Below are 24,318 nucleotides of genomic sequence, written 5' to 3' on the forward strand. Positions count from 1 at the left end.
CCAGGTCATGATCTCAGGGTCCTGGGATCGAGTCCCGCGTCGGGCTCTCTGCTGGGCAGGGAGCCTGCTTCCTCCTCTCTCTCTCTCTCTGCCTGCCTCTCTGCCTACTTGTAATCTCTGTCTGTCAAATAAATAAATAAAATCTTAAAAAAAAAAAAAAGCTGTGAGTATATTAAAAAATAAAGCAGCTTATACATTTAGACATGTAATATAGAATAACTGTACAGATAAGGAAGATACTTTTTTTTTTTTGCCATACTTAATCCATAATTACCTTAGTTTTATTTGCTAACTTTGACCCTGATTCATCCTAATTTCCTTCATCTCTCTGCTCCTTAGATTTATTCTGACTCTATTATATATATCTATGTCATCTGTCTGAAATCTTTGTTGGTGCAAGACAGACAGTATTAGAGAATAAATCAAATAATCAAGGTAGTTCAAACCTCATTAAGCTCTCTGAAGACTGCTTCTACATTCCTTTTCTCTTTTTTACAAACTAAAATTCTCCTTAGAAAAACTAATTTCTAATTTTTTGGTGTGAATTCCTTTTCATGCCCATTGTTAAAAAGTCTAACATTGCTAGTAATCTAATTTCAAACTGAGAGTCTGTATTACCAGTTGACTAAAAATAACATTAAAAATAGCAAATATAGAAAAATACAGAAAATATATAGAAAATATAAAAATATATTTATTTTCAATATATATTTTCAAATATAGAAAAATATAGAAAAGGATAAGGAACAAAATTAAAGGATCTATAATACATTTTACTCAGAAATTTCTGGTCACTTTTGACTCTATCTTACTATTCCTCTTTTTAATGCTACAATTTATTTATCAATGAAGTGGGGGGAAAGGCTGAAGCCAATGGCTGGTTCTACCTCAGTTTCCTCAGCCGCAAAAGAGTCCAGTCTTCTCTACGCAATCAAACATAAAACAACTTCTTTCTCTGTCATTCACAAACACATCTCACATACACAGTTCCTGTTCCCATCTGGATGAGGTCTGATAAGACAAAGGAGTATATTCAATGACTGCTATAATCACTTCTTATCCTGTCTTTCCTAGACGCTCATGTCTTTATATATTTATATTTGTAAATTCACCTCGCTTTTCAAAATGTTACCTTATTCTCCTTCAATTAAGTCAGCCTTCTCCACATGCCTGTATCAAAAGCCTGTTTTTAACTCCGATGGCATTAAAATAGGCAGTTTCTAAATCTTGGCTAAAAACTTGATTTAAAGGGCGCCTGGGTGGCTCAGTGGGTTAAAGCCCCTGCCTTTGGCTCGGGTCATGATCCCAGGGTCCTGGGATCGAGCCCCACTTCAGCCTCTCTGCTCAGGAGGAGCCTGCTTCCGCCCACCCCCCACACCCCCCTTTCACCTGCCTCTCTGCCTATTTGCGATCTCTGTCAAATAAGTAAATAAAATCTTTTTTAAAAAAAACACCTTAAAGTACATATACCTGCTTCCCCAAATTAACCAATCTATAGCCATGAGACTCATCTACCAAAAAAAAAAAAAAAAAAAAAACACATGCCCTTTGGAGCTGATGTCTTATATACGGTGACCATATTTCTTCCATCTCAGTCTTGAGCAATAACTACTTCATTCAGAATGCAAAGGTAGCATTAAGAAAGAACTGATGCCTGAAAGTAAGCAGAAATATATTCCTATTCCACAACGATACATTTCACTACAGAACCAAGTAATTACATCTGGTTTGATGAGGTGTAATTATTTTCACTGTTGAACTAGCCCTGTACTTCTTAGAAAGACTCTGGATCTCCTCCCTGCCTATTTGGAGTGAAAACAACAGGAAGTGGGCTAATGTGAAAAGCCACTGCTCGCATACTTGTTACTGAGCTTATGTAAAACGTCACATGGCACTTGTGACCCAAGGATATTTCTGCCATAAACTATTAATAAAAATAAAGGATACGATATTCAGCTCTTCCTTGGAAAACGATTGGAAGCTCTAACTAGCCATCCCTATGAGAAAGACCAGTGGCCATGAAATAACACCGTTAGGTACAAGATGTTTCTTTTAGGATGTCGGGCTCCAGGGATCTCTCCTTACAGCAAATACTCTGCCCATTACCTTGCAAATCCGAATCAGTTGACTTTGGACTGCTCCTGGCCCGCCGCTCCGTTTTCTTAATTCCTGGCCCGCCCCCGCTGCCTCCACTGCCTCCGCCGCCTCCAGCGCTGTGGCCCTTCCCATAGCCGTTATACACGGGTGTGCAGTTGCTTTTGTAGATAGAAGACGGGGGGCTGTTGAGGCGGTTCTGGCGGTCAATCTGGCGGTCTTTCAGTTTTTTGTGCGGAGGCTTACTGTACTGGTCTTCCCGGGTAATGTAGCTTGACATTCCATAGAGCGGTATGATTTCTGAAACGGAGGATTATGACAAACACAAGCTCAGTCTACATTTTATGTATGTATTTAGTTAGTTAGTTAGTTTCGTTTTATTTACTTGTCAGAGAAAGAGTGTGCAAGCACAAGCAGGGGCAGTGGCAGGCAGAGGGAGAAGCAGACTCTGCTGAGCAGGGAGTCCCAGGCAGGAGACATCACAGGACCCTGGAATGACCACCTGAGCAGAAGGCAGAAACTTAACCAACTGAGCCATCCAGGTGCCCCAGCCTACATTTTCAGTAGAAATTTTAAATGGTCAAAAGACCTGGCTCCTGAAGAAGGAGTTTTAAAAACTACTAAATATTTTTTTTTAATTATACATATATATAGAATACATGTTTAAAATGTTCCCATTCATTTTGAACCAACTGAAGAATGATCATTAAAAACTGTATTGTGTGAAAGAACAAATAAAACAACTGTAATGCATTTTCATGAATGTTCCAAAAATTATGGAAAATACTGAAGACAAGGTTACTTTTCCTGAAGAGTTCATATTCTAGTTGAATTTATATATAAATTTTGCTTTTGTTGTCAAAAATCACTGTCAAATGTTTTTTAACTGCAATATATCGAAAACAAATCAGAAAAAAAACCAAAAGAGCCCCATAAATGTGTCCTTAGAATCAAGACACTTAAAACTATACTCATCATTATAGACAAAATAGCATTTCTTCTGAAAAGTGTGTAACATATCGCTTCTCGGGCTTTTGGCTAAGATCAAGTGAAAAGTGTGTAACAACCAGAATCTAAGGAGTTGTTTACAGCATGTGAAAGAGCCAACTTCTGAATAAAACTTACTAACATGATGAGATGAAAAATTTAACTAAAAATAATCAAAGCTCACAGAATCAGGGGAAATGTTCAAAGACAAACAGCAGGAGTAAACATAAGCTATCTCTGCAACCTGGTGCCTCATGTAATAAGCTGTGGTCTCAAATGTCTATTTTAGAGTAATCTAGAGGCAAGATAAACTGACTAGTAGAATGTCACCTGGCTTCATTATGTAAAAATTTTTTTTTAAAGATCTTATTTATGAAAGAGAGAAAGAGAAGGAGGGAGCACAAGTAGGTGGAGGAAGAAAGGGAGAAGTAGACCTCCAGCTGAGCAGGAAGCCCGATGCAGGACTGGATCCCAGGATCCTCGGATCCTGAACTGAGCCAAAGGCAGACAGACACTTAAGCGACTGAGCCACTCAGGCGTCCCTACTATGTAGATTTTTAAGTGGCTCCAAAAAAACAATGGGAGCTTACAAAACAATTTCTGATCTTAGGGGAAAACATTTATTTTAAATCAAAAGATGGTAAAATCAATTAAAAATTGTATTTAGGCATTAATAAAAATGACAGTATATAACACAGAGATTGGGTCCTTGTGTTAAAAAGAAAAAAGGGCCCCATACGCATAGAATGACCAAATAAATTACCATTCCAAGCTGAATACTTCTGAGAGTGAAAACGTAGCATTCCTATCCTGTCTCTGGACAAGAGACCTAAATGGGGCCTGTTTTAAACATACCAGGAATGCACATTCCCCTTATTTAACATGACTAACCTTTCAACTTGGGGGGGGGGGGGCTCCACTTTTCTTTCTCTTCATATAGCTTAGAGAAGATCTTTAAAAAGCAAATCTTCACAAGGTCACCAAACTGCACTAAAGAATGTGAAAACACAAAGGCAATCTGATTCAGAGCCTATGCCCAGGGTGCCTGGGTTGCTCAGCTGGTTAAGCATCAGACTCTTGATTTCGGCTCTCGAGTCATGATCTCAGGGTCAAGAGATGGAGCCCCACATCAGCTCCTGACTCAGAGGGGAGTCTGCTTGAGAGTCCTTCTCTTTGCCCCACCCCCCACCCCGGGCTCATGCTCCCTCTCTTGTTCTAAGAGCCTATGTCCAATTAAATCATACCCAAATATACAAAAGGATATTAATTGTTTTAAATGTCAAAATGCGTTATACTTGAAATTTAAGATATTCACCATGGACACTAATACAATAATCTTTTAAAACATGTTGAAACTTTACTCCTCCGGTATGGGAAATTAAATGTTTTAAGTTGTTTTTAGATACGTACACCAGGAAGTAAAGGTAAGGGATATATATAGGGCTTTTTAACTATAAAACAAAAGGATTTTGTTTTTTGCTTTCTTTAATTTGGAATTAATGAGGCACTTTCATTTTTACATTATTACACCATGTTATTACAATGAAAATAAACCAAAATACCCTCTGAAAGAAAAACACTTTTCTTCTTAATTCTAATGACCATTTAAATCATACTGCTGTCTAAAATTGAAGAGGACATCATTTACAAAAGGTAACTACGTGGCTTCCTACTAACACACTGTGTAAGGCACTCTTCATCTAGCAATTAGCCAGTTGCCAAGGCTTTTACTCATTAAGCTCAGACCAAATCAAAAAACTCTGACAATACTCAAATATTTAATGTGCCTTGTGTCAAGACACTGAATGATTCTTAAAAATGACAGTTAATTATTTTTTTCAGATTTTTCCAAATGCTTTCATGGCATTTCCTCACTCTGTTTGGGGGGGTTATGCCATTAGGCAGGAAGATTATATCAGTACAAAGTTATCAATGCCATCATTTCTCCATGCCCTGCTATGATAGTGCTTGATTCTTTTGAATTTTATATTTCTAAGTACTAAATTTCTAACTACTAAAACAAACAAAAAACCAAAACAACAAACTCAAATTCTATCCCTAAGTTGGAAGAGGATGTTCCACTTAAAATAACCATCTCAAATTTTTATTTTGTTAAGAAAAAAAATTACGATGTGAGTTAAGCATACAGGGGGAAAATATATATATATATTTATACATAATTGATAAGTGAAGTTTACGGTAAGTTGCTATTCCTGCTATATAGCAGGAATTCTCGTATTTGAACCAATAGAAAGAAATGTTTGAAGTGGTAAAATGCTTCAATTCATAGAAGAAAATCACTTTGCAAAGCTTTAGACATCTTAGCTATTAAAGTCTGATTTTGGGGGGACACCTGGGTGGCTTAGTTGGTTAAGCGTCTGCCTTCAGCTCAGGTCATGATCTCGGTGTCCTGGGATGGAGTGCAGCTCTGAGTTCCCTGCTCAATGGGGAGCCTGCTTATCTCTTCCCTCTCCCTCTGCTGCTTCCCCTGCCTGTGCTCTCTCTCTCTCTGTCAAATAAATAAAATCTTTAAAAAAAAAAAAAAAGTGTGATTTTTTTACCCTCACTTATCTGGTTTCTTAGTATCCATTTTGATAGAAAAGGCTTTAGACTCAACCAACACTAGAAAGATATAATGTCTGAGACTCTTTCATGTCGAGGTGAGTACTTGGCTACTAAACAGTGAAATTGGTTAAAGTAATAACAGGCTTCAGGAGGACCCTATCGAGGAGATTCTGAGTTCTACTAAGATTGCCAACACAGGGCATCTGGGAAACTGAGTCCTCTATCTGAGTTTTCTGATTTGGTCTAAGCTTAATGACTAAAAGCCCTGGTAACTGGCTAATTGCTTGATGAAGAGTGCCTTACACAGTGTGTTAGTAGGAAGCCACATAGTTACCTTTTGTGCAACTGGGCACAAAACACTTAATTTTCCTTCTGCTGCTAGGCCATATGGATGCCTAGGCAACAATGTCCCACAGTTCCATCTCAGGCCACTGTCACAGAAAAATATGAAAATGGGACACAGGAATGTATGCTCCATCACTCACTTCTTACTACGGTAAGAAGTAGCTATCCCTCCCTTCTCTTTTTGCAGTGGCTGGAACAGGGGGCAGAATCTTGGAAAACATAAAGAGCTGAAACCCACAAAGGAATCTTTGCAAGATGCGCTTCAAGACAAAGGAAGCTAGGAATTTCTTGTGGCTTTCTACAGCCAGTAGATCCCCTACCAGGCTCACTGCAGGAGAAACAAAGGCTCCATGGTTCTCCTAAGCTACTTCCAAGTTGTAACCAGTTTCAACAGCTCTCAATGCCAGCAATAATCTACTCACCTTGCTCGCCGTATATTGTAGGAGGAATATGGTGCTGAGGAAAAAACTGAGGCGGCATATCTCCAGGTCCAGTAACAGGTGGGTAGTAAGCCGTGTGTGAGTTATGAATAAAATGGGGGTGGTGAGTCAGGTAGGGGGGCAGGTGGTGGGTTGGAGACATGGCTGAGGGGTAGCTTGGAGGGTAACACTCAGGAGACTGCGGTGTGACCACCACCCGGCGGACTCCAGTATTGTCTTCAATCACCTAAAGAAAACAGAAAGAAACAGTGTCGTATATATTTATCAACAAACATCTCGTGGACATATATAGTATTTAACTGCTTCCCTTACTGGAATTTTTCTCTCCTCATGGAAGAAAAAAAAATCAGTGCATGTTGAATTCTGGTTCTCTAATTCAAACCAATTTTTAGATGTGTCTTAGAAATAATGTTTAACAATGAAAACTTATGAAAATAAGCTTTCATCAACCACTTGATTCTGATTACACAAAACTTTTTGGAGAGATCAATGGCTTGATAATAAATCTCATTTGTCTCATAAAATTTTCCAAGAAGACCTGGAAGAAGACTTCTGAAGACTTCATCCAAGACAAGTGAATTTCATGTGTGATTTAGCTAATCTGAGCAATGACTTTGAATGTAACTAATGGTTCACTGGTTTTCCAGAAAGGAGATTTCTGAGTAACATAAATGTACTTCACAGGGCAAGCTTTCCAGATGGGCTTGATGGCTTTTGACCTATTCCTGCGTTAGCATGACTGTACTGTTTGTACAGGGCTTTTGGAAACAAAGAGAACATTAACTTCAGAGGCCAGGGGAGTACCAAAGGTTCATTTAATTTGGGACCAAGGATGCAGATAAAATGAGGGGATTCCAACCAATAAAAAACTCAAACAATACTCAATCAAGATGGACACCTTTGCTCCCAAGACATCCTGATGACATAATGGGAGCTGTGAAGGGAGACATTAGGACAGGAGACCTGCTATAAGCAGAAGGAGCCCATCACCACTCTCTCCACATGTTTTTGAGAGGCTTTCTAATAACCTCAAGGAAGGTAGCTAAGGCAGTACAGTAACAATGTTTACTGCCTCTCTGGCCAACTCCAATGGGACCTGCTCTCAAAACAAAGGCTTTTGTTGAGATGCCAGGTAAGAAATTACACAACAGATACCATAATCAAGAGGGAAAGCTGAGGAGTAGAGGAGCAGGGAAAGGCAGAATGAGGGATGCTTTTAGGATTTGAAAGAATTGGTTGTGCTGGGATAGCTCGGAGAAAGGCCCCCGGGATCAGGGCCCAAGAGTACACCTAGATGCCAAAGAGACCGGGCTGGCCTAATCAAGTATTTAAGACAATCAGGCACACACTGGTAGGAAGCTTGCTTAAAAAGAATAATAATAATTTTAAACCACCACCACCACTACCAAAAAGCACTGAAAATTAAACTTGTATATTGAAATGGATTTCTCATTACACCTCAGGAGGCTGATTATAGGCCAAAATAAAATGACTTAATCATGTCTAAAACATTCTAATAAAAAAATTATAATAAGCTTTGTTTAAAAAAAAAAAAACTGTTTGATACAAAATGTCAAGTTTATCAATGTTAGCCTGTACATGAGTATACGAGTTAGGTCCCATCTGAATTAACAGCCAGTCATCTTTATGTTAAGAAAAGAAAAATTGTCATGTTTATTAATGAACCGCTTAACATGACAGTTTCAGAATTAATCACTATGTTAACAGTTCATTAAGAAAACAGTATTAACTCCTTAAAATGAAGATTCTGAGTCATACTCCCTCCTAAAGCTCAAGATGGGACTTTTTATGCATTCTTTAATAAATGTAACCTCTTCTGGGTTTTGACAAGCTAATCCCATTAACCTCATTTATGAAGGCATGGCAGTTGATAGAAGGTAGATGTGAAATGCTTAAACTATGACGTCGGAAATGCTATACGTGTGCTAGCATCTTCTAGATCATCTAAAATGCAGAGCAAGAAAAGGGCATTTGGTAATTGCAGTTTGTACAATTTTTGTGTACATACAGATTTTTCTTACCATCTGACAGAAACACACATTATATTATCGTCTTCCTTCTCTCCCACTCTGCCACTGGCTAGTAAGAAAAAATAAGGTATATTCCAGATGTTCCTCCTTCACGGAACCTCCAACTCAATCCTGTGGTAGACACCAGAAGGTCCACGGAAGCAAAGTATTTGTTTCCTTGAAACCTGCAACCTTCATCACGTTCATTATTGTAAAACTTCTAATGGCCAACCAGCCACACAGACTCGGGCAATATAGTAAAACAAGAACACGGCCCTCACTAAATAGGAAGAACTCTGGGCTTGTAAGCAGGAGCATATTACAGTGAGAAGAAATTATTTTAATTTCATCATAATTTCTAACTTGCTAAAAGAAAACTCTTAAAAAATGAGGTGAACAGAAAGCACTAACAAAGAGAAGAATTTTTTTTTTTAAAGATTTTATTTATTTATTTGACAGAGAGAGATCACAAGTAGACAGAGAGGCAGGCAGAGAAAGAGAGAGGAGGAAGCAGGCTCCCTGCTGAGCAAAGAGCCCGATGCGGGACTCGATCCCAGGACCCTGAGATCATGACCTGAGCCGAAGGCAGCGGCTCAACCCACTGAGCCACCCAGGCGCCCGAGAAGAATTTTCTATAGGGAAAAAAAATCTGTAAGAGATACAGAGCTAATACATTAGCTTTTTACCAGTACATTTTGAAAGAATAAGTACTGCCACTAATTTGAAAAATTAATAACTCTGATGCATAAATTATGCTTCATGAAAAGAGAAGTTTCCAGTCAGAAAACCAAGTGGCTCTTTGAAACTGCAAATGGCCTACTTATAATGAAAATTGTCTGACAGCCCCATTTTTAATTATCTTAGTCTGTGGTATTTGTTCATTAAAAATATTTTAAGAAATGAAATATTAATTCTAAAATAATGAGAAGCAAAAATTTAAAAATATGCTGAATATTTTGTTCATTGTTCTTCCATAACACAAACTGCAATATATTTATCAAATTCAGGTTTGATCTATGTCTAAGGAAATTATGCTTATGTTCCCCCAAACAATAAGAAAATCCAAGGAGTAATAAAAATGCACAAAATAATAAGCAACTCATGAAATCATGGTAATAGTACTCTTTGTTTAAAAATTAGGTTCCTAGGGGTGTCAGGTAAGCATCTGCCTTCAGGTTAGGTCATGATCTCAGAGTCCTGGGCTAGAGTCCAGGATCTGGCTCCCTGTTGAGCAGGGAGTCTGCTTCTCCCTCTCCCCCAACCCCTCCCCAGCTCCTGCTTATGTGCTCGCTCTCTAATAAGTAAATAACATCTTGAAATTTAAGAAAAAAAAAAAAGTTCATAAAGAAGTATTACTAGAGAAGAATTCAGATATTTGAAAGAGTTCAGTCCAAAAATCCTGAGGCAATAAAATGTGCCTTCACAAGTGACCACTGAAAAGACAGATTCACTTGCTTTTGGGATGAATGAAATTTTGACAATATCCAGAGGCAGACAAATCACCTGTATTCAATTCAACAATTATTTCCTGTAACATACTATGAGCTAAGCACTGGATGTTCAAAACTGAGGGGAAAAAAAAGGGAGGATTCATCTATATACTCTAAGAGTAATATAAAGAGAAACATCAGACTAAGTTCTAGTAAGTGCTCTTCAAAAATCAGGACACAGTATATTGTTTTTTCAAAAATCACAACTATCCTTCATCTAGATTTTTTCCTAGCTCTGTGACTCAACAAAACAGTCACTCACCACTGTGCTAGTTTCTCAGACAGTCACCCATTACGGGCTTAACTGTGTGCCCCCCCAACCCTGCCCACTGCCACTCTTCACCAATTCATATATTGAAGTCCTAACTCCCTAGTAGCTCAGCATGTGACTATTTGGACACAGGGACTTTAAAGAGATAATTAAGGTAAAATGGTTCTGTGGCTGGGCCCTAATCCAATATGACTGAGACTGCTGTAAGAAGAGCAAATTAGGACAGACACGCAGAGGGAAGACCATGTGAGAACATAAAGATAGAAGATGGCCGCCTACAAGCCAAGGAAGGAAGCCTTAGAAGAAACCAAATCTGTAGCCTCTAGAATTGCGAGGAAGCAATTTGTCATTGAAGCCAACCACTCTGTGGTACTCTGTTACAGGAGCCCTAGCAAATCAACACACCACCTATCATAGCTTGATGGCAAACACGACCTGGCTTGATTTCTTCACCACATCACTGAGTCTACTCAATAAACATTCACTGAGAAACTTCTATGTGCCTAGTACTCTTGCTAATCGGTGGTCTAGACACAAAGATAAGAGGCTGGAAAATAAGGTGCTCACAACAGGGAGAATCTCTGTCATACTTGCACCTCAATTTTCCTTCTGATCTGAACTCTGTAGTTTTCAGTATGTAGAGAATTACACAGAAGCTAGGTATGCTGAGAAATAAATACATAAATAGTGAACCACAGGAAACAGAACAGCTGGGTTCTCAGAGATGTGAAAGGATTTAGGACAAACCAGTCTTTACTGACTACTTGCTGCTCTGCTTTAATACCCTCCATCTGAAATAAGGCAATACACGAGAAGGGCCTGGAACAGTAACGGACACCTGAAAGAAAAATCTTGCCTAGCCATTACTACTGTTAAGATTAACATCTCATTAAATCCTCCCAACAATCCTGTGAGGCATATGCAGTTATCCCCATTTTAGAGATTAAGAGGAAAGAAGCTCAGGAAAGTTCAGCGAACTGACCCAAAGCCAGAGAGCAAAAGGGAAAGAGAGGGAATAATTTTGAGTCCCAAGAACTAAAACTGAGCTCTTCATAACACATTGTGAGTGTCTTTTCTCATAGCTAACAGAGAAGGAAGGTAGTTCCGCTTACTGAAATAAAACGCTCCACAGGAAACTTTTTTTTAAAAGATTTATTTATGTATTTGAGAGAGAGAGAGAAAAGAGAGAGAATCTCCAGCAGACTCCCTGCAGACCGCGGAGCCTGACATGAGGCTCCATCTCTGGACCCTAAGATCATGACCTGAACCGAGACCAAGAGTCGGACGCTTAACCAACCAAGCCACCCGGGCACCCCTCCACAGGAAATTTTAATTAACGCTTCAGTTCTTCCAACTCTCTCCCTTCTGCTTCTCGGTTGCAAGCAACAACAATCAAAAGAGGAGCTTAAATGGTTGGTAACAAAGGAGAAATTTCAAAAGGCTGTTCCAGTTGGCCGAGGATGATCCAGGAAGCGCGCAGGGCAGAACGCGCATGGACACACAGAAACCCAACACGTGCTCGGGCGGGGTGTGGGACTGGGCAGCCGGCTTGCTGCAGTGCTGGCTGCACACAGGAAACTGGGACCAAATGAGTTTGTGAAAATCAGGCTCCAGCTCAATTCCTAACTCCTGCCAACAAACTTGAAATGGGCTCCCAGGCCATGCCCGGAAGGGAAGAAGTCTCCACTGAAATAAGCACGCGAGCAGTGAGCAGGAGAAGAAAGGCCCGGTGATACAGAACACTTGCGTGGACAGCGGAATGAGCAGGCCAACAGGCCAGGCTCCTCCCAGCCAGACGGGTGCCCCCCGCCCCCCAGCATCTGTCCTGTAGCAGAAGTTACAGCTCTGTTTCTTGTCCCCCAAGGGCACCTGGACACATAGGGGGCTTTTGATAAATGCTAAGCAAACAAAGAAATGAAAAAGTAAGAAGGGAGGGAGGGAGGAGGGGAGGAAGGAAGATTTCTCTGCTTCGATCTGATGTCCACCAAGACTTATTTACAAATTCATTATCAAAATTTCTCCCTTAATTCAGGTTAAGTACCTCCTATTCTAAAATTTCACTTAATCTAAACCCTGTTAATTTCAGACCCATCATTCCCAACCCTCTTGTTTTACATTAGTTGTGATTTTACCAAAAGAAAGACACCGAAAAATAGACCTTTCCATTGCAAGTTTTACTTCAATCTTAAATACAGCTGAGGAATCTTTTTTCTTTTTCTTTAAAGATTTTATTTATTTATTTATTTGACAGAGAGAGATCACAAGTAGGCAGACAGGCAGGCAGAGAGAGAGGGGAAGTAGGCTCCCGGCTCAGCAGAGGGCCCGATGTGGGGCTCGATCCCAAGACCCTGAGATCATGACCTGAGCCGAAGGCAGAGGGTTTAACCTACTGAGCCACCCAGGCGTCCTGCAGCTGAGGAATCTTACTCATGATCAACCAGGAGTACAAAAGTGTTAGCTCCCACATTTACTTCTTGCACTAGCTCTCCACTGTGTATTTTCTAATACAGTGAACAGCATAAAAAAGTAAAAGCAGGTGTGTTCTTCAGGACAGGCAGCGATTTGAAACCTAGAGACCATGCTTCCCGTAGAGCCCATCCCCTTCTTGCTATCCTGGAGGAAACCCACACAACCATCCCCTAAGTGCCATTAGAAGAAAATGAAAACCAGCATTAAGGAATATTCAAAAAGCAATCCAAGAGTTACAGGAGCAAGCAGTTGTTCTATTTTATAGATGAAGTCAAGTTACTGGATTTAAAAATTGAGGCAGAACTGGATGTATCTCCCAAAATCTCCTGACTTACTTCTTCCTATCTTTACTAATTTAATGATTACAACTGTGGCCAAAAACACCAAACACGGGCGCCTGGGTGGCTCAGTGGGTTAAAGCCTCTGCTTTCAGCTCAGGTCATGGTCGCAGGGTCCTGGGTTCAAGCCCCGAATCGAGCTAACTGCTCAGCAGGGAGCCTGCTTCCTCTCCTCTCTCTCTCTCTGCCTGCCTTTCTGCCTACTTGTGATCTCTGTCTGTCAAATAAATAAATAAAATCTTAAAAAAAAAAACACCAAACACAACTTCTCTTTGTCAGTACTCCTCCTATCTCTCATGGCTAACACTGTTGAAATATTATTTAAATCCACCATCATTAGTGTTTTAGACAGTAAACCCTCCAGGTTGAGGACCAGCTCCTTTCGCCACACAGCATGGCTAGTTTTGTAGCCCAAAGGAAAAATAAATTACTGGTGATGTTCCTGGGTTGCTTCTCAAAACCTTTTCAATGATATCATGAGAGTATCCTGCATAGTACCTACAAAATGGTAATAAATATCCTCCCCTCAATCAAGAAACAAAAGTTCTGGGGTAACTGGGTGGCTTAGTGGATTAAGCTGCTGCCTTCGGCTCAGGTCATGATCTCAGGGTCCTGGGATCAAGCCCCGCATTGGGCTCTCTGCTCAGCGGGGAACCTGCTTCCCCCTCTCTGCCTGACTCTCTGCCTACTTGTGGTCTCTCTGTCAAATAAATAAATAAAATCTTTAAAAAAAAATAAAAGAATTTTTAAAAAAAAGTTCTAGATAGTTCTTGCCAATGGTTAAATAAACAATCCATTTCATTTGCTTTATCAATAACTAAACCTCAGGTTTAACTAATAAGAAATAAACGAAAATTCATCCAAACATTTTTACAAACACACTCATTACATCTAGAAACCTTGAGTTTTCTACTGGTGCTTAATTTTCAACCCACATGCCAGCTCCAGACAATGGCTAGGTATAGACTAAGCAGAAAATGGCTAGATCCAGATACAAATCTGAGGTTGCTGAGGGGAGGGGCACAATTTTTTTTTAAGGATTTTTTAAAATTTAAATTCAATTAATTAACATAGAGTTTATTACAAGTTTCAGAGGTAGAGCATACCCAGTGCTCAAGACATCTCGTGCCCTCCTAAATACCCTTACCCCAGTTACCCCAGCCCCCACCCCTCACCCCCTCTAGCAACTCTCCTTGGGTTTCCTATGTTTAAGGGTCTTTTATGGTTTGTCTGACTCTGATTCGTCTTGTTTTATTTTTTCCTCTTGGGGGATCACAATTAGGTGGCATTTGTCTTCAGTACTTCTGGGCATGACTCTCACACAAAGTCTTGCTCCAGAGGGGACCACTGTTAAGGAGATAACCTCATAAGCAGTCATCGCCATGCCCCGTCTGCTGGCTTTGTACATGCGAATGCTTTTACACACAGACACAAGCCAAGCTACGCACACTTATATGAACTTCGAACCTGGGAAAAAACACAACAAAAGCACATATAAACAAAATCAACATTTAGTGCCTTACTAAACACACTTAGCTCTTTCTGGGGAACTACCCCATGCTTTACAACTAAGACCACTGAGAGCTAGAGAGGAGGACAGCAACAGGTACATCGTCTGTAGTCTTTCTTTAACCCATCAACTTGGTAAAGCAGGGAAGTGCTGTAGTTGAGGGGACATGGCAGTAATCTAAGACCTTCCAAATTCAACAGGATGCCCAGCCAAGGTTTGAGAAACATCTCAGGAACTGAAGAACCCAGACTGGGTCCTCAGCTGTCTCCAGCTCCCTCTTACTAGCTGACTCAGCAGCCCCATCCTGAGGATGCCACAGGGGAACAGAGGTCCCTGCTTATAAAGAGCGACACGTCTCAAGACACTGTTGACCGCCAAGAGGCCTCCTCTTAGCAGAAATACAGCACTGTGCACTGTTGCTGAAGGCCAAACGGCAAACAATGTAACAATGAAAGGGGACAGTAACAACTCCTGTGATTTGCGTATCTTTTAACAGCTTATGAAGTGTTTGGCACAGAACTTAACTTGCATAATCTTCAGCAAACCTCTAACCTTGAGCATAGGCAACATCACAGTCCTCAAGTCGAGGCGAAGTACCTTTACGAGCAATTAAGTAACCTAAGGTCAGCTAAGTGCTCATCAAGATACATATTCAAGTATTCCGGAAATGTGCCTTTTCTAGCACATTTTATCATACATTACCAACCTAAATACTGAAAAGGACCACACTGAAAGATCAAAAAAGCAAATCTAATCCTTCCCAATGTGCACATAAGCACACAGGGCAAGTGAATAGTTCCATCCACTGAGTTTTCAATCAGTAACATGGGCCAGATGATTATTTCAGAAAAAGCTAAAATGCTATTTTAAGAACAGAATATTTGTCAGAAGACAAATGGTTAAGGAGAGGTCTGATGGTGTAATCTGTGCCAAACTGAGCGGCCTTTAATATATTAAGAAAAATATCACTGCAGGAATCTGTAGGTAGTTAGTGTTTGTTAGCTCAGGCAGTCTCCGTGGATCTGCGCGCAAGAGGGAGCCAATCACATCTCTTAAGTCTAGCGTCTCAGACGCATGGAAACATAGATTACTCTAGATTGTATCTATGAATTTTACATATTACATTTAGAAATGCCTCACCAGTTTGCCAATGGACTCCATGGCACAAGGATTAAGAATCCATGCTGACGATACTCAGATCCTATTTATCACAGAGCAAAATAACTGTATTATTATGTAAGACCAAGTTCAAAAACCACATGGATTTCAAAGAATGCGCAGGAATATAAAATCCATCTTGATCAAAGTTCTGTACCCAACAAGTCGAGCAAAGGTATTTTTCCAAGAAAAGCAGTTATATATGACAATGTGGGATACTAATTTAGAAAGACAAATTGTGCAATAAAGTTAAATATAGTATTATGTGTATTATTTAATACTTCTTGATTCCAAAGGCATTTCTACATGTGACACTGTCTCAATATTATTTTTTTAAAGATTTATTATTTGAGAGAGAAGGGTGAGAAGGAACAGGGAGAGAGGGGAGAGAGAATTTTAAACAGACTCCATGCAGAGTTTGATAGAAGACCTGATCCCATGACCCTAAGATCATTACCTGAGCTGAAATCAAGAGTCATACACTTAACCAGCTGAGCCACCCAGGTGCCACGTCTCAATGTTATTATAATGAAAATCAACTATCCTTTTCCTACTGAAGTAAAACACAGCATTTTAGTCAAAAGAACGCTAAACACCAAGGGAATATGCCACACTGTTTTGGTACTACTTACGGAAACTTGTATTCTCACTTGATCCCCTTTTAAAGGAACAATATGAACAGTAGAGGTACATCACCTCACTGAGATCAGAAAAGAACTTCAGAGATCCTCAAACATTTTCCTTTCCCCTCCTCTCTCTATAGGATGAAAATGACACAGCCAACCGGCCAAATTTCAATAAATGCCTCACATGTGCTGGGCACTTTTCAAGGAAATGGAGATCCAGGGAGACACGGGGCACAGAGGACCCATGGACTTGTGAAGCCTGCATGCAATTTTCAAGCAAACAAAAAAGTGGTACACCCGAATAAATAGTTTCAAAATATTCCTAATATGTAAGTGATGAATCACTAAATTCTACTCCTGAAACCAGTATTACACTACATGTTAACTAACTAAAAAAGCTGAGAAAAAAATTCCTAAAACCACACAAGGGGTTGGACACAGAGCCCACCAGGCTCATGTTCCCTCCTGTTAATCCTATGATCTATTATGCCACAACATCAGGGTCTGAGAAACAAAAGAAATCCAAAAGAAAAGGCAGACAAAGGAGACAAAGAAAAAGCTCAGAAAGAAGAAACTTACACAATGCTCTGAGTGAGGGAACGTCCCTGGTACATTTCTTTAATTTAGCATTGCCAACCCTGTCTGTAATTCACTCTTCAGACCAAATAAGCCATCAGATGAAAAAGAAAGTTGCTGTGAATCTGCTGATAATGGAATTAAAGCAGAATGGACATATAAATCCTCCGCTCTTTTCCATAGAAGCTTTGAACTGCCGTGCACATACTCTGTCCATTGTGGAAATTTTCCTAACTTCCTACAGAAAAATCTATTCTTCCAAAGGACTTCAAGTCTTGAAAGAGATTCCAGTTTTCTTATTATTGGCTACCAAATGTGTCTGATTCTTAGACTGTCAGGGCTCAGGGCAACCCCCTATGCTCTTTTCTGCTCATCATTTTCACAGTAGTGAAGGTAGAACTCACCACTGGTTTAATCCCAGATTGTAATTATCGAAGGGAAGTGGTTGGGGCTAATATTTATAGCTCTCAGCTGGCCTGCCTGAGCAAAATGGGGAAAAGCAGTCCATGATTTCCACCTAATGGACCCCATTATTTCTTCATAGGCGCTCTGATTTCTGGCCAACTCTTGAAACAATTCCCACTGAAGAATGACCAACCAAAATTTAAATGCATTTTTCAACACATTTCTTGCCTCTCCTCAATCAAGGGAAATGAAATATACACAATTTCAACAGGTACTGATCTATTATGGAAAGAGATAAAGTGTATACTTGTACTATAACAACAAAACACTTACTTTGACAATATGAAGTATTTAAGTTACATCAGTTAACCTGAAAAAAAAAGAGTCATTTCCCAAATAACAGAACATTAACTTGGATGTTTCACTTTTTCTTTACATATGCTTAAACCTTTTGGTCTACATAAGGTTTTCCCGTAACAGTTGAAAAATATTTCATAAATTACTATGGAAGCATGGAAAAGAAAACTCAAGGCATCTGTTTAAGAAATTTTTACAAAGAAATTATTCATAAAGTTAATGATGAGGTTAAAAAATTTGAGGAACACCATGGCCAAGTATACGGCGAAAGGAAAAATTTGCTTCATACTGTACAATCTCAGTATGTATTTAGGAAGGCAAAGTCTGCCAAACTTTCACTGAAATTGTTCTAGCAGTCTTCTTCATAATAACAGCTACTAATTCCTGAATGCCCACTGTGGACTACATACCTCACATAACACTTCTCTTAATCCTAACCTCTACCATATCATGTAGGCATTTGTGTATGTGGTGAAAACAATTTGTCAAAGTTACACAGAAAGTAGACATGGTGAGATCTGGTGGAACCTGAAGGCAGGCCTCTTCGAGTAATGTCCACTATTCTTCCCAGCTACAGTCCTCGCCCTCACCCCAGAGTTTCAACCCCAATCACATGAACAATTGTTTTTATGGAATGGAAATAATGCTGATGAGCGTCATAAGACCCCTCTTAAAGTTGAAAAACAAAACAAAACAAAAAAAACTTAGCCTCTATTTTCTCATAAGTTGAAAAGGTCATGTTACTTTTTCCTCAGACCTCTCCCAGCCTCTCACCAAATAGTAAAGCAGAAAGTACACACACACTGTAACACCAAAACAACCCTACAATATCAGAGACTACAGAGTTGAAATGACAAGATTCCAGACTCTCCTGTCCTAGGACCACAAGACCACACTATCTTTAGGTCCACAGGGTTCAGTCCTTCCCAACACCGCCTTCCCCCACAATAAATAAATAAATAAACAACCAAACAAACAAACTGTGCAGAGCACAGTTGTCTTTAATGCTAGATACTTATCTTTCTATGAGACAATCTGTTCATTACTGACATTCGTATTTAATCTATCTGATCAATTTATCTTTAAAGCATTTTCAGCTACTAAATTATGTCATGAATGCTATAATCAAGAGTTTCTCCATTGACTCGGATTAGAGCTACTACGTAACATCTTTAAGCATTCACCTGCCTCCCTCTTCAGTTTTCTTCTAATCATGGACCATTCTGTATGTGAGCAGCTGGTATTTCAGCTCCGGAAATGCACGAGAAGGCACAGCACACATCCACACTCGCACTGGCAGAAGGTAATGTAACATAAAGCAAATATATACACCAAGGCAGGCTCCGATGCTGACTCCGAGATCACATCACAGAGTGAAATAGGCCATGAACTTAGAAATGCCTGGGTTGCAATCCTGGTTCTACTCAGGACCTCAGCTTCCTCACATGTAAAATTAGAGAAGTAAAGAAAGCATTTAGCCAAGTGCACACCATACACAGTAAATACTACCACCATCACCAGTCGCACCAGGATAGGCTGGCCCATGTTTCCCAGCTGTCCCATAACAAATAATTAGGACTAGTCACCATCTTCCCCTCTCCCCTCTCTTTTATAAAAGCTGTACTGAGATATAATTTACATACCATAAAATCTATCTTTTTAAAGTATCTCACTCAGTGGTTTTTAGTATAGTCACAGAATTGAATGACCAACAGTTTTATCACCCCCTCCCCTAAGAAGTACCACAGTCATTCTCAGTCACTCCCTAAGACTCTCTCCCCAAGCCCCTGGCAACAACTAATCCATTTCCAGTGTCTGTGGATTTGCCCCTTCCCGACATTATAAATAAATGGGATGACACTGTGTCTGGCTTCCTTCACCTGGCATAGTATTTTCCAGGTTCATTCACATTTTAGCACTAATCAGTAGTTCCTTCTTCTGACTGAATAATATTCCACTATATGCATATATCACATCATGTTTATTCATTCGTAAAGCCGATGGACATTTGGGTAGTTTCCACTTGGGGGCTATTATGAATTATCCTGTTATGCACATCTCAAAGTTTTTGTGTTAACATATGTTTTCCTTCCTCCTGAATATACGCCTAGGAGTGGAATGGCTTAGTCATGTGGTAACTCAGCTCAACTAGTTGAGCAAATGCTTAGTTTTCCAAAGCACTGTACCATTTTGTATCACCAAATGCAGTATATAACAGTTTCAATTTTCCACATCCTTGCCAACATTTGTTATTATTGATCTTCTTAACTATAGTCTTACTAGTATGTGTGAAGTATATTTCATCATGACGTTGATTTGCATCTCCCTGCTGGTTAACAATGCTCAGTATCTGTTCATGTACTAACTGGCAATGTATACAGCTTCTTTGTAGAAATGTCTAGTCTGATCCTTTGCTTATCTTTAAATTGGGTTGTCCTTTTATTCCTGAGTTGTAAGACTTCTTTATATATTCTAGATACTAGTCCCTTCTGAAATATATGACTTGCATATATTTTCTTCCATTCTTTCAATCCCCTTTTCACTTTGCTGATGGTGTCAAAAATTTTGATTGAAGCACATAAAATTTAATTTGGATGACATTAAATTTATCTTTTTTTTTCTTTAGTTGCTCATGCATTTAGTGTCACATCTAAGAATCAATGGCCTGACCCAAGGTTATGAAATTTTACTTCAAGTTACATAGTTTTAGCTCTAACACTTATGTTTATACCCCATTTTGAGTTAGCTTTTGTATACTGGTATGAAGCAGAGGTCCAACTTCATTTCTTCTACATATGTATATCTGGTTGTCCCACACCATTTGCTGAAGAGACTGTTCTTTCCTCTTCTGTACTGTCTCAGCATTCCTCTTTCTCAAAGGCGTATTCAGAGAATTTCACTCTTGTTAGGTACACATCCCTCTGATCTTACTACTTTTCCAACTATGAGGTATTTCATTACTCCACTTGAACCTCCAAATCTCTGAAGCAAATCTATGCCATATTCATTTTATTTCAGCTTGGCCAATTCCTTACCTTTAAAAACATTTATCAAGTACCTATTATATACCAGGCAGTATTCTAGATTCTCAGATATAATACCAATGAGGCACTAAGAGTTCTTGAGGATGGTTATAAAATTGTACTTCCTGCTGGAGATGGGAACAAGCACCAAAGATGCTGAAAAAAACAGAACCACCATTTCTGTGTTGGAGATTCTTGAAAGGGTCACACTGAGGAGGGCCATCTGAACGAGAAAAATGACTGAATTGTTAGACAAAGAAGAGCTCTAGAGTATTCCAAGAACAGGGAAATAATGGGCAAAAAAGTATGTAGTTGAGAAAAGGCCAGATATATCCAAAGGACAGAAGTTTAAGGTGGCAACAACATAGGCCAACACGAAAAGGTGACCCTTGGAAGGAGAGCAAAGTTAACTATTGAAAATCCATCCACCACACTAGAGAACTTGAACTCCACTTTGATGTGATGTACACCCAACTCTAGATCTGAACAAGGGCATCCCATGTATTTGAGGAAGAGAACTGTGGGGATATGAAGAATAATTGAACTAACAGGCACAGGGACAGACTAGGGTTGGGCAATTCTCAAATATGTCCAGCTGGGAGGAGAACTGGTCTGTGGGACTCTTTCTTTCCACAACTACATGACAAATCGTACTTTGCTCCTTAGATCTCTTGGTGTTAACAAGCCTCCTAAGACATTTCACGCCTGGTTCCATCCTCCTCGTTTCTTTGAAGGATACATGTTGTGAGCTTTAAAAAGATGTTGTACAAGCATTCTACCAGTTTCTCAATTTTCCTCCATATTAATAGTCGGTTTTACTCAGATATTTCACAGTCAGATGTCGTTAAAGAGATAGCGCGACCACTGGAGGTCACGTAGCTCTGGGCCCATCCTCTGATCCAGGAGCCCATCTAAATGAAGTTAAATACATACCTTACAGACTGTTGTGTTTTTTTTTCCTCTTTTCTCCACTCAGAATCCAAATGATTCCATTTCTACTCTTCTTCCAACATCCTCTAGCATTTTCTGCCATAATTCTCAGTTGAAAAAGTGCTTCGCTATGTTTCCATCATCAGTTTTACAGAAGTGAGTTTACAGCTCTGCTATTAAACCCTTCTGTCTGGATTTTCTATAGATGTTTTTATAGACTCAGAAATATACTACAGTATAAAACGTCTCTATTTTGCCTAGGACTCCTAATAAATGTTTTGCGATTAGTGCAATCCCAGCAACACCACCAGCAAGAAAAAGCCCACTGCTGCTTTTCTTCACTAGAATGTCCCAACTTTCTGTTATTCCTCAAATGGGCCTTTAGTATAAAAGGAGGTGCTATTTCTGCTATCCCAATTGTGAGAACTGTACTCGGGTCAATGGAATGAAACACTTCCTCAAAATAAATGAGCAGGAGACATAATGGAATTCTACATTCCTTGTTCTTTTCTGTTAATTGACTGGTGACGTGAACGGGATCCATCATCACGTGTCCTGGCTGGAAGGGCCCACTCTGCACCCTCTCTCCTCCCAGTGATTCTTATTTACAAAGACTCATGTAAAACAAGTCATTTGTTTGCAACAGCGGGGAGACTGGCCAACAGTCTGGCTACTCAAAAAAAAAAAAAAAAAAAAAAAAAAAAAAGTCAAATTGGCTCATGTAAAAGTAGGGATGGAAAAAATGAAATTATAGTGGCTGCACTATGGCTCAGACAGTGAAGAAATGGCTAAGTTTTAACATCAGAGGAGGATAAATCTTTGATTCCTGCCTGCACTTTAGCAATTTTCCTATGCAGCTGCCAATTTTTTTTCACCCTAGCAAAATCATTAAAAACTGAAAATTATAGATTTTTAAAACCACTTCAAAAGCAGACAGAGGGACAGAGAAAGAATAGAAAGGGAAAAACTCTAAAGGATAAGCCAGAAAATGTTAATGCCATGATTATCTTCTGTGGGTAGTAAAACTATAAATATTTTCTTCTCTATTCTGTCTTTTCTGATTTTTTCCTAAGGAGTATAGAATGCTCTTATAATCACAACAAAAGAGCAAAATGGGCAGAGAGAGGAAAAATAGTCAATTAGGCTCTCGGAAAGGAAGCTGTCCAGGGAGAGGGGCAGGGAGTGTTCCTAGTACACTGAGCACAGGACAAAATGAAAGTCACGTACAGACATCCACATTCCAGGCACCCTGAATACTGTAAACCTTGTCCAGTTTAGCCTTTAACATTTTTCTTAATCCTTCCAGCGTACCTCTGAAATTGCTTTTACTCTTTTAACTACTACTGGTGTTTTCTTATGAAAAAAGTCAAATTTCAGAGAAATTTAAGTACGAACGGCCAAGTTTTCACATCACACTCAGCAATTCACCACGCCCAGGGAAAGCCACAGTACAGAGAAATGGGACTTGAATAATAAAGAGCCCTCCCCCCACTTTGTTTTAACAATGTCTTCTTTGGAACACACCTTGGCTGAGGACTGCCTGATAGCCCTACTGTGTTTCTCTCCCTCTGGCTCTCTGGCAAGTCAAGAAGCAAGACTTGGGAAGGACCATGTGGCATTACCAAAATGATGACAACTCTCAGGTTACCCTAACTCAATTAATCTTGGAATAAATTTCTGAAGCCTCAACATATATTCTCTTGGTACAACGACATTGCCCACAGTGAGTGGAGAAGCCCGTCCTGTGGTTTACCTGGGAGATATAACCTGGAGGCACATGGATGGGAGGAATAGATCCATTGGGTGACATCATGGGAACTTCAGCGGGTCCTACGAGAGACAAGAGTAAGATATTAACCACTGAAGACATACACATTATTTAAAATAATTATTGGTATTTCTAGAATTAATATACTATCAAAAATGAAGAGAATTACTTTGAATATTTTCTCTTCAATAATTGGTACATCATGCCTAAGAATTGAAATCATGGATGAAAAGAATTCTCCAGCTGTATAAATCAAGGGAAAAAAAACAAAAACAAAACAAACAAACAAACAAAACAACACAAAACTTTGAGCATCTTTAAATATTTAACGATTCCCAAAGCCTCAAGTTCCATAAACTAAGGCTGCCCAGTAAGAGTCATCTAACAAAGTAGGGCAAAAAGGTTGGGTTTTTCTGCCTTAAAAAAATGTATTATTAATAAATGCTTAAACAAATAAAAGTTTAAATATGTCCCATCTCCTCTGGTTTAAAAAGCTCCCATACAATTTCGGTTTATAATTTCCATTTCAATTGTAATTTTCAGTAAGTTACTATAACATACCAATTATCTGAAATAGAAGAAACCTTTAAAATACTCCAAACGAATTTGGTATGCCTCTTATATTATAAGGCAGGGAAAAAAAGAGATCAAATTTTCAAACTAGGCATAATTAGGAAGATTCATGTCAAATTTACCTGGATTATTTCAAAATAAAGCATTCAATTAACAAGGTGTTAGTTTCAAAATATTAAATTCAATAAATATTAATCCCATGTCTACAGCAAACCAAGAATAGCAAAACTCAGTTACCCGAGACATAGTTTGAGTTAATATTTAATTACAAAGAAACTGATCATCCTAACATTAAAATCAACTCCTAACACCCTTCCAACGATCCTATGATTAAGTGGTTTCTCTAGATGTACAAGAAGCTCA

The 24,318-nt window shown here is 39.3% G+C and overlaps 1 protein-coding gene across 2 annotated transcripts in view; it reads right to left on the reverse strand.

Annotated features, from left to right (window-relative positions):
• Nucleotides 1–24,318, reverse strand: part of FNDC3B (fibronectin type III domain containing 3B) — a 338,247-nt gene that overhangs the window by 136,553 nt on the left and 177,376 nt on the right. For both annotated transcript variants that reach the window (XM_059391541.1, XM_059391542.1), the window contains exons 4-6: nt 23,368–23,444; nt 6,414–6,657; nt 2,107–2,394 (exon numbers count right to left, since the gene is read on the reverse strand). In XM_059391541.1, coding sequence (XP_059247524.1) covers nt 2,107–2,394; nt 6,414–6,657; nt 23,368–23,444 — 609 coding nt within the window. The remainder of the gene's footprint in view (nt 1–2,106; nt 2,395–6,413; nt 6,658–23,367; nt 23,445–24,318) is intronic.

The sequence above is a fragment of the Mustela nigripes genome, chromosome 2 (genome assembly GCF_022355385.1).
Source record: "Mustela nigripes isolate SB6536 chromosome 2, MUSNIG.SB6536, whole genome shotgun sequence".
Classification (NCBI taxonomy): domain Eukaryota; kingdom Metazoa; phylum Chordata; class Mammalia; order Carnivora; family Mustelidae; genus Mustela; species Mustela nigripes.